This window comes from Haliaeetus leucocephalus, unplaced genomic scaffold, assembly GCF_000737465.1.
Source record: "Haliaeetus leucocephalus isolate CR32 unplaced genomic scaffold, Haliaeetus_leucocephalus-4.0 Scaffold906, whole genome shotgun sequence".
NCBI lineage: Eukaryota > Metazoa > Chordata > Aves > Accipitriformes > Accipitridae > Haliaeetus > Haliaeetus leucocephalus.
The window spans coordinates 673,667-684,891 of record NW_010973342.1 but is presented as its reverse complement, the minus strand read 5'-3'; the positions used below and the strand labels follow the sequence as shown (position 1 = coordinate 684,891).

The 11,225-nt window shown below is 42.8% G+C and overlaps 1 protein-coding gene across 1 annotated transcript; it reads left to right on the top strand.

Moving 5' to 3' along the window:
• The first annotated feature begins 4,358 nt into the window (after window positions 1-4,358).
• CYTL1 (cytokine-like 1) lies at window positions 4,359-6,396 on the top strand. Its single transcript, XM_010583461.1, has 4 exons — window positions 4,359-4,502; window positions 4,610-4,654; window positions 6,019-6,147; window positions 6,313-6,396. Exons 1-4 carry the CDS (start codon window positions 4,359-4,361, stop codon window positions 6,394-6,396), a joined length of 402 nt encoding a protein of 133 aa, XP_010581763.1.
• Window positions 6,397-11,225: the final 4,829 nt, after the last annotated feature.

Here is an 11,225-nt window from a genome sequence, read left to right as displayed (position 1 = left end):
CAAGCTCTCCTGAAATTACCAGTGAGCTTCTTAGAGAAAAAGAAGTCATTTGCTCGTATCTGGACCATAAACTGAATGTACTCAGAGCTCAAGGGTAATGTTGCTGATGAGCTACAAATAGAAAATAACTGAGAAGAGAGTTTGTCTTTTTTGAACTGAGTTGCATATTCTGCATGCTGAGATGTGCAGAAGTGCTGATGAGCTAGTAGACGTTGGAAAATATCCATCTGGGCCAGAATCAACTATGCATGTAATCTGGCCAAGGGAGGAGAAGATTTAGGTGAGGAAATTAAACTCCAGGCCTTCCTTTTCTTTTGAAAAAAAGAAATCCTTTTTTTCCTAGTATTTCTGAGGGTAGCTCATTTTTTAACTATTTGAGTAGACATCCATCACAGGTGGCTTTCCCTGAGTTGGTTTATATGGGATCAAAGAGAAACCACAAGGCAGGAATACTGCAGCTGAGCAAAAACTTCAGAGCAAATTAATTCAGCAATTTTGCCCCTTCACAAAATAGATAGTCATTTTTTTAATTTGGTTAAATGTTTTGGTGAGGCCTGGATCCAGCCTTTGCTTTGCTCTCTGGACCAAGATGACCTTGGTCGCTCAGCAAGTCATTGCATTTCCATGTTCTGCAGAAGAAACTGGATGGGTGGATCATTTCCCCTGCCTATCAGTGGCAAAGCATCTCTGCAAGTGTGTGGCTGAGCAAATCTCACCTCTTAGGACAAGAGTTGTGGGTATGCAGGCTGCAAACGTGAGGCCAGGCAGACCTCAAGTGCAAAGGCATGAAAGGCAGGTAGCAGTCCTTTCCTCTGCCTTTCCTTTGTCACTACCTCAGAACATGGCCATTCAACCCAACACCCTGCACCTTCAGAAACTGAGAAGGAAATTAATTCCAGGTCTCCCACTTTTGGGGCAAAAATTGTAAGCCTTCAGTGCAATGCAAGTGCTGGGCTTTACCTCCTCTGGTTGTCTTCTTGGAGCAGAGGGCTGTGACTGCAACAGGTGGCATTCAGCACTTATGTCAGGCTCCCTCAGATGTGACCACTGGGTGAGGCTTCTGGGGCATGGGGCTTTCACCCCAATTTGGGAGACAGAGTATTGTGTTAGGCTATAGCAAGCTACACGCTTGCCTCAGGCAACCAATGTATAGCTCTTTTCATAATGTAATTCCAGGTTGGTGTTGGCACCTTTAACATTATCCCATCCTAAAGAGAGAGATTTTTAAATACCTTTCAGCTGCCTGAATATGGCCAGGACACAGGACTTGGAGAGTTGCTTTCCTGGTGTTTCATGCCAGACAAAGACTGGCCATGAGGTCATGTTTGTCACAGTCACTTTGACGTCTGCCTTCTAGAACATGATCCATAGTATTTAATTGTGGTTTGAAATGGAGTCATCCTGGTAGGCTTAATTTGGGTAAAATACCAAGAAAGAGAATATTGCTTGCACTTTAAAAAAAAATAAAAAAGCAAATGCTTCATTCTGAAGCCATCCTTAACAGCAGCTGAGTTGCTGACTTCTTGTACTGAGAGAGCACTTATGCTGTTCAGAAGACTGCTCTTCTGGCAGAGCAACTACATTTTAGCAGCTTGCCAAACGAGAATGTGATAGGAGGATAATATTTTACTCCTACCCTCAGCTACTCTTTACAGTAATGAGATGGTGATTAAGAGTCCGTTTCTTCACCAGCAAGGCTCACAGTAAGTAGCATCCTTTCCTTGCACATGCACTAGGTAGCTGCATTTAGATCTATGATCCAGCTGCTTGGAGTCATCTCAGAAGGTTTCTTGTCCTCCTCTGGCCTCTTCATTTCCTTGTCTAGGCAACTCCCTCTCCTGAAAATAAGAGCCAGCAGCCCATCTGCCAAGACCAGTCCTAAATTCCCCACAGCCAGGACTCCCAACTTTTCTTTCTTCTCTGAGTATCTACCAATTTAACCTTCAGGAGCACATGATGTTACTAAACCAACCGTTCTTTATGAAAGCAAAGAAATGTATAAGACAGTAGTATTCAGCCCTCTTTCCCTGTTTCCTCCAGGTGTTTTGGTGGATTTAAGTCAGTCTTCTCTGCAAAATATAGAATACTTTTTTTTCCCCAAAAAACTAGTTTTCAAGACTCTGATTTTCCCTCTAAAATGGCTGGGGGAAGCCCCTTTCTTTTACACATGTTCAGTCATTTCCCCTTCTCCCACTTTCAGATGAAACTTCCTGGTCTACTGCAATGCCAGGGCATTGCAAGTACTTCATGAGATACTTTACTATTTTGGTTAATACCTAGCTAGAATCTGAATTTGAAGGCGGGGGGGGGGGGGGGAATAACTTGTGAAATAACCTGTTCTTGATTCAAGGGTACCTCCATTTTACAGGGCAATTAATATGTAAGAACAACATATGTTCAGCCTCAGGCCTGCATCCCAGCATCTGGATTTCTCAGCTCCGTCTGGCATCTAATAAAAGAACAGAGCCTCATAAATTCAACTCAGAAAGCAAAATGGTTTTTATACATTTATGACAGCCATATAGAGATGTATTCATTCTGTTTGAGACCACAAATGTATAAATACAAAGGTCTCCCCAAGCAGCCATAACAAGCACTACTGTTTTGATTAAGAAATTGTGAGCATCTGCATAGGTTAAAAGAGAAAATGATACTGGATCTGGGAGGTTTCCTTTACAGTAGTAAGCTTTCAGACTTGCTAAGAATGATAAGCAAGTCTGATTGATACTGCCTACATGTGATACCAGTCCTGGAAGGATTTCTCTCTATCTGCAGCCTATGTAGTCCCACAGCTGTACATTACATTCTCAAGTGTATTGGGTTTACGTGGCAAGGTTTTGGTAGCAGTGGGGCTACAGGGGTGGCTTCTGTGAGAAGCTGCTAGAAGCTTCCCCCAGTGGTACCAATGCCAGCCACCTCCAAGATGGACCCGCCACTGGCCAAGGCCAAGCCTATCAGCAGTAGCGTCTCTGGGATAATGTATTTAAGAAAGGAAAAAAGTTGCTGCACAACAGCAACTGCAGCCAAGAGAGGAGTGAGAACATGTGAGAGAAACAGCCCTGCAGACCCCCAGGTCAGTGCAGAAGGAGGGGAGGAGATGCTCCAGGCGCCGGAGCAGAGATTCCCCTGCAGCCCGTGGGGAAGACCGTGGTGAGGCAGGCTGTTCCCCTGCAGCCCAGGATGGTCCACGGTGGAGCAGATCTCCACCTGCAGCCCGTGGAGGACCCCACGCCAGAGCAGGTGGGTGCCCGAAGGAGGCTGTGACCCCGTGGGAGCCCCACGCTGGAGCAGGCTCCTGGCAGGACCTGTGGCCCCGTGGAGAGAAGAGCCCACGCTGGAGCAGGTTTTCTGGCAGGACTTGTGACCCCGTGGAGGACCCACGCTGGAGCAGTGTGTGCCTGAAGGACTGCAGTCCGTGGAAGGGACCCACGCTGGAGCAGTTTGTGAAGAACTGCAGCCTGTGGGAAGGACCCACATTGGAGAAGTTCATGGAGGACTGTCTCCTGTGGGAGGGACCCCACGCTGGAGCAGGGGAAGAGTGAGGAGTCCTGCCCCTGAGGAGGAAGGAGCGGCAGAGACAACGTGTGATGAACTGACCACAACCCCCATTCCCCATCCCCCTGCGCCACTGGTGGGGAGGATGTAGAGAAAATCGGGAGGCAAGCTGTGCCTGGGAAGAAGGGAGGGGTGGAGGGAAGGTGTTTTGATATTTGGGGTTATTTCTCATTACCCTACTCTGGTTGATTGGCAATAAATTAAGTTAATTTTCCCCAAGTTGAGTCTATTTTGCCCATGACGGTAATTGGTTGAGTGATCTCTCCCTGTCCTTATCTCGATCCACGAGCCCTTTGTTATATTTTCTCTCCCTTGTCCAGCTGAGAGTGGGGCAGCGATAGAACGGCTTTGGTGGGCACCTGGCACCCAGCCAAGGTCAACCCAGCACATCAAGAAAGAGGCGCATGTGCCAAAGCACATACAGGATCAAGGCCTACAGCACTTCAATAATCCTGTGCTGTTTCTTACACATATTTCTGTTGCTTGAGATGCTCACTATGTTGTTTTCTTTCTGGAATGAAAAGTGCCAGTGTGTTTTTTTTTGTTACCCTCATTCCCTCCTTTCCCTGCTCCAGGCAGGAAAGCACTAGCAGCACTGCCTTATAGGTTGGCAGGAAATTTAAAACGGCAGCAAGCTGCTGCTCGGACCACCCCCAGACTTTTTTTTTTTCCCTTTGATGCAGAAGACTATTTAATTGGGGGCTGACTTGTCAAACTTGCTCACTGACGCTTACCGGTAGCTGCCTAACCACTAACGGTGATTTTTTTCCTCCCTTCCTCCTCCTTTGGACAAGCTCCCCACAATGAAGATGCTGCTGAGCCTGATTGCTCTGCTGTCTGCTGCCCTGTTAGTCAATGCAGCCCCTCCAACTTGCTACTCGAGAGTGTTGTCTCTGAGCAAAGAAATCACGGAATCCTTTAAGGAGTTACAGACGTCCAAAGCTGTGGTGAGTCTACTTGAAAACTGCTCCTGCAAAGATGCTGCAGGTTGCTTGCTTATGACACAAGTTTCCCTCCAAACAAAACTGCAACCGGTCTTTCTTCTTTTCTGCAGGACTCATGTGTGGAGATGCTGCCCAGGCTGTACTTGGACATACATGTAAGTTTTCACACTTCTTTCTTACCACTGTGTAGTAAAAGCAGTTAATGAAAAGAGAATAACTCTTAAGACTGTACCTCAGAAGAGTGGTTCGAAATTAATTTTTAAAAGCTTAATTGATGAGAGATGAGTGACCCCAAAAAAATCTCATTTTGAACCGTATTAAAATCCCTATGGAGCTTCTGAAATTTTACTTGTTTAAAAATTCAGAAATGAGGAAATCAATATTTTGAAGTGATTACCATTAGTACCTTATTAATTTATTGTGACAGAACCTTTTCAGAAGTTAAATATGTGCAACAAAACTCTGAATAACAATTTAAAAAAAGAAATGCAGAATAAACTTTCTTCACTTAATAAATCTACTTAATTTTATATCATGAGTGACTTCTGGCACTGCAGTTTTAATAAGAAGTGCAGGAATACCTGGCTTTTCCTGTTTTAAATAGCCACTCATTGAATCCAGAAAGAAAAAGTATGCCTGAGGATATGGAAGTGTGATACTGAGAAAAGACAGCAGTAGTCATCTCCCAGCAAAGACAAAATAGTCTCCTGCACACATAGTTTACGTCAGTGTTCTACCCTGGGATATTAAACATATTTTGCTTCTTTTCCCAGTGCTTCACTGAGTAACTAAAAAGTAGAAAATACCAGACAAAGCAAGAGATGTCTGACACATTTTGCCAGAGGCAACTACACCATCAAGTCTTGCAAGTCAGGACCCTCTCCATTCCAATTCCAGAGTTGCCAGTACATCACTTCATTGCAAAGACCAAGCAACATGAGTCCAGTGCCTCAGTTTCCCTTGCGTTAAAGCAAGAGCTGGGATATTTATTTACCTGCTTCACAAGGATGCTGTGAAATTTATGTTGGCTGTGCTTTATTTTGATAACACAAAGTCTGAAGTAAAAATTACTCTGAAAAAATTTTGCCCGGTGCTCACAATATTGCCTATTGTACAGGAATAGAGGAATCACGTTTGTGAGATCTTGATAATCTTTTCACCAGCTAAATCAGGTGCTCTCTTAAAAGTGAGATAGGGCACCTATTCTGTAGTTAACTCCACCTACTACAGGAGCAGATTTGATTGTATTGGCGCTGCTGCCTCTGAAAGCATGTGAGAAATAAGCTGGCAGACCAAAACTGTGTCTATGCACTTTTCCAGGCACTTATTTGGACCAAACATCTTTGTTATGCAATATTGATGGTGAATTTTCCTAGCTAAAGGTTACATAGATTACACATACATAGAGGTAGGAATTCAAGGTTCCCACAGAGGCAGTAAGAATTTTGTAAGTGGTGGACGAGAAACATAAATCTGTGTTTGTGCAGAGTTACACATACCTCTTTTGCGTGCTTTGCAGAATTACTGTGTGTTGGCAAAACTCCGTGATTTCGTGGCCTACCCCAGATGTGAGAGAGTCCTTGAAGTGAGTGAGCTGAAGGAAAAAGCCCGGAGCCTGTACACCATCATGATCTCCTACTGCAGAAGGGTAGGTCAAGATGCACCAACAGGGACATAGTCTCTGCTTTTAGCCCTCTCTGTCTCCACCCTGTCCCCTGACCAGCAAAACTGGACCAGGGCCTGAGCTTCTCAACATTGTGCTATCTTCTGCCTTCCTCCTTATAAATGGTAGCCTTCTCTTTTGTTTCTCCAGGACTTGGCTTTCCTCACTGATGACTGTAATGCTCTGGAAAGTCCTGTTCTGCCTCCAATTGAGCCCTCCATCATTGAGAGCTAGAAGGGAGTCAACCCAAAAGCTGTACGTGGGAAATTTTCAAGGAGACAAAGAGTCAAAATACGTATACACGGTCAACTACAATGTTAACAACTAAGATCTTTTTCAAGCACACTAGCAATATTATCTCAGACCTACCCATTTTTCTCTGCCTTGGCAGGAAATGAACTGCATGCTTTGCATACCTACTGAGCTGCTAGGGAAACTATGGTTAGAGAGCATTTTTTCATTTGGCAAGGTATGATATTTCAGCTTAGCCAAATGTATAAGGTATGTTTTGTTTAAACATTAGATACTAGATTTTTTTTTACTCTTTTATGAATATCTAGATTCATATAAAGAAAATACATTATGATCAATATTATATCCTGACTTAGCAGTCCTTTTATTAGATGGGCATGGAAGGGACCACGGGTTTTTTTCTTAAAGTGTTTGATAGGAGAAGTGTAACTCTGTACTGGCAGATGTCTCTCTACTTGTATAGCTCATATATGTATGCTGATAGTTTTTGATGTCAGACTTGTAAGAATAGAGGTGAAAGTAACATGTCTCTGTGGCAAACTAAATAAAAACAGCCTTCTAACCCAAGATGTTTGTGTTATATCATGTCTTTCAAGATCAAACTGAAAAGTGTCATTCTTATAAACTTACTTTTCACAGTCACTTGCAAGTTGTTTTTCACAGCATAAGCCATCTTTAGCTTTGTTTCCATAGCAATGCAAAGTTTGCTGTGTCTGCATGACTTGACAATGTATAAGTTTCTACTGGGAGAATTTTTCTGTACTGCAAACAATTTCTTTGATGAAATTAGTGGATTTTTTTTAAATGCTGTTTCTGTGTTGTGAGGCAGCGGCTCAGAAAGCCTATAAATACAAAAAGTTTGGATAGATTGTTAAGACACAGCCCATATACTGAGCCACTGAGATTAATAACATTTCCAGGTAATAGTTCCAGAGTCATTGGTCCCTTCAGTATCTGCAGGACATGAGACCTTCACACCCAGCAGCTCTTTGGTGCCAAGAATAGAAAGGGTCTTCCCTGTATTCTTGGAAGTAGCTGCTATTATGCCAGAGAGTCCCTTCCCTCCCTCTGTGCAAGTGGTTCCTCTCTCTCCTGTATAGTATTTGCTGGTTGTTCATCTGCAGCACTGCCAACCCTGGTGACTTGGTCAGTGGTCTCACCATGTTTTATAAAAACCCCATCCTCTGTAATCATGGGATTATGTGACAATCGCAGCTCCTCTATCATCCTGTCATCCTAGTCAATATCTGATGGTATAAACCAAAATGATTGATAACTGTTATAGAAATAAGTGAATCATAACATTAATTCAAAGGAAAAAATGTGCAGGGGGAAAAAAAGGGGGGTTTCTTTATTTTGGAATTAGCCTGTCACGTAGAAACTACTAATCTGATTTCACTATCCCACTGAACCACAGAATAAGGGTGAGAAACTCTGAACCCAGGAAAGATACAGAAGGAAGAAAGTAAACAAGTGCTTTTCTTTCTGGTTTGTTTCAATTCTAAGTGTCCATTCAAGGAACGCGCCTGTCAGACTTTGTACTTCTCTCCTGAAGATGAGGTCCTCATGTGCTAACCCTACTAATCCTCTAGATGAGCCATTATGCTACAGACTGCTCACAGGGGTTCTACTCAGGCATCTCTGCAGGCATGTGGTAGAGACACTAGCAAGCTCAGTGATATCTGATCTAGTACCAGGCTGAACTCAAAAATGTGCAACAGCTCAGATAGTCCTACTATCAGAAAAATCATTGCTTAGTTTGCCTTCTAGGATTCTTCTCCTCTCCAAGCCAGCAACCTCTGTACAAGATTCTACACACTCTAGAGATACCCAAGGCCAACTCCTTCAGCAGCAACCATATCCTGGAATAAAGGCACCTATTAACATGCTGGCAGGGAGGCTGATACCCACATAGGGAGTGTGCAAGCTCTGGCAACTCCCTGGCTCAAGGAGAATGCGGGTCAAGTTGAACCATTTGTTTTCAGACTCTACGTTCAAGTTTTTCCTCCCTCTAACCAGAGGCTCAGCCACCACCTGGGGAAGCAAGCAGCGCTGGAATAACATCGAGGCCTACACACTTCCATACAAGTACCAAAACTACATCACAGCCTCTGTTTTTCATACCTTTATACAAAGACAGCCACGGACGTACCTTGCAAGAAAGCGTGGTATGGTCACCACAGGCCATGGTGTTTGCAGAGCTAACCCAGGGACAGGGCAGTACACGTGCTTGGAAGCTGGCAGCAGAAGCTGTTAGTTTTTGGCTGGTTTTTTCCACCTCCAGCTGACACATTTTTTAAACACGGTCCTGTTGTAAATCTTGTGTTGTGACTTGGCAAGCAAACAGCAGAGCAAGACGCGTTTCCTTATCCACGGAAGCCCACGCAACTCTGTCCCTAGATCTGGACCTTGGGTAAAGTCTGCGCAGGTAACGGTGGCACTTCTGCCCCTGCTTCTACCTGTCGCATGGACGCATGCTTTCTGAAATGGAGTATTTGATGAGGATTTTCTTATAGATCTTCTCATAACTCTTTATCCTGGTTTATTGAAGTAAATAAGACTTCTCTAGCATGTTTTGATGGAACACGTGATCCTAACTCCAGATTTCTCCTGTAATGTTCCATTCTTTCAACCACCTTCCAAATGTATTTTCTCCTGCTTTAGGCTGATTACATTTGCAAGGAAAATGTAGCCTAATTTCTTTAGGATAAAATATCTTGCAAGAAGTCTTTGGAACTGGAAACAGAGTAGAAATCATTATTTTATTTGCATTGCTTTAGTTAGTAACTTTAACCTTTTCATGACTGACAAGGGCACACTCTGTCTGCAATATACTCCTAGCAATATACTCTTATACTCTTAACAACAGCTCAGTTCTGTACTCTTATCCTACTTCTGCAGAAGCTGAGAAAAGCAACTAGGTGCATTGGGGTCTGTACATACTTGAATGGACTTTAAAAGCCTATCCTCCATTTGCAGATGCTGTATATTTTATTCCCAGGATCAGATTTGTCTGGTTGTTGGTGTCCTTTTAGACCAAGTGTATTCCCTATGGTTTATGCTGTGATTCTCTTCACATCTCATATGTCATTTTTAATGGAAAGTGTGCCGAAAGCAAAGCTATGCTTTTTCAGTTCATAGTAACCTGCTGTCACTCAGACTGTCATAATGAGATTTGTGATTAGATGAACGTTTTTTATGAACAGCATCTTTCTCCAGGTTGTCATGATCCAGGGGAAAAAACAGTGATAAAGAGTTCTAATCCACTTGTAATTTGCCAAGAAATCATCCACCTCTCCCTTTCAGTAAGACAGTAAGTTTACCAACTTTTTAATTTACCATTGTACCAGGTATATAAGGAGCAGTGGAGCCATTCATGCAGCTGAGAATTTATTCCTGCAACACAGCAGCTCATGCTCATTAGGGTCCCAGCCAACAGGGAGACCGTGAAGGGATTAAGGACATATTTGTTGTAATTCGTCAACTGGCATCTCGCCTAGTTATTGCAGAATATTACTAAAAGCACATCATTAAGGAACTGCACTCAGTTTCTACGATCATTAGGGAAGAACTGTAGAAAAACAAAGCATCTGTTCTGTTTTCTTGCCTGTTGAAGGAGGTCTGTTGGAATGAGCAGTCAATCCTAGAACTAGGTTTTCTTTTGCAGACTTCTCTCTATCTGCAAGAAGCCTCACTAAAGAGCAGTCCTAGGACTGCTAGACTCTCCCTCATATTATCACATAGAACCCCAAGGTAGTCAAAATGGTAGGTCTTGGGGACTGTCTCTGCAGTATTATTCAAAGAAAGACATTAATTTCCAATTTTGCCAAAAAAATATATGACAGATTTTACTAGAACCAGCTTCTTTCCTATCTCTTTTGTTCCAGTCTCAGTCACATAGGCTTTCCTTAAGCAGGCACTCTGGTCACTCCACTCCTCATACACAGTTTTTTGGTGAAACCAGGCTAGGGATGAGGGCTAGCAAATGTCTAATCCCTGGCCACTACCCCAAGTCAGGAAAGATGTCAGCTGTCGAACAGATAATTAGATCATTCAAGGTGAAGGGTTCCACTGGATAATATGTGACTTGCTACTAATTAACAGGATACAAATTAAATATGGTCTTATGAAATCCTTTTTTTTTTTTTATAAGCAAAGAAAAAACAATGCAGCACTGGGGAGGAATGTGATCTTTTAGGCTGTACACTTTAGAGCAGAGTGTTAGTTTGTCCAAACACCAGATTTAGGAGTGCCTATTTGTCCATTGCACCTTTCCCTATGTATGTGGCCTCTGTGGGTTGAGCTAATGGGATGCTGATGGAGATTTTCCAAAAATTTGCTACAATGTTAAGGTCTTGTAAATAATGGTACCTTACAAACATGTAACCACTGTACTTTAACCAGTACTTTTTCCACATTAAAAACTTCTCATTTTTGGAGTGTATGGCAATGCAAAGGAAAATTATAGTGGACAAGCTCCACCAACTTTTTTTTGTGCAACTTTTTGGATTCACACTTTTCTTTTAGGTTTGCTATGGCCCTGAACCCTGTGCCACCCAAGATTTTACTGTTAGCCTGCCAGAGTAAAAAGAAAAGTAGTCTGCAAGGAAGCTGTTGGTAGCTAAGTCAAAATTCAGAGACAATGTTGAGAGGAAGGCCATGATCTCATTATCAAAAGATTTTTCATAGTCTGTGTTTCCTCAGCATCAGGTAAATGTATATCCTCAGATAAATAATATAGCAACAAACAGGAAACCAATTAAAATGTTTATCTTTTGAAGATAGATAAATTCATACATATATACCCTGAA

Coding starts and splice junctions, on each gene's coding strand:
- CYTL1 (XM_010583461.1), top strand. CDS start 4,359: ATGAAGATGCTGCTGAGCCTGATTGCTCTGCTGTCTGCTGCCCTGTTA. Junction 4,503..4,609: donor TACAGACGTCCAAAGCTGTG/GTGAGTCTACTT, acceptor TCTTTTCTGCAG/GACTCATGTGTGGAGATGCT. Junction 4,655..6,018: donor GGCTGTACTTGGACATACAT/GTAAGTTTTCAC, acceptor CGTGCTTTGCAG/AATTACTGTGTGTTGGCAAA.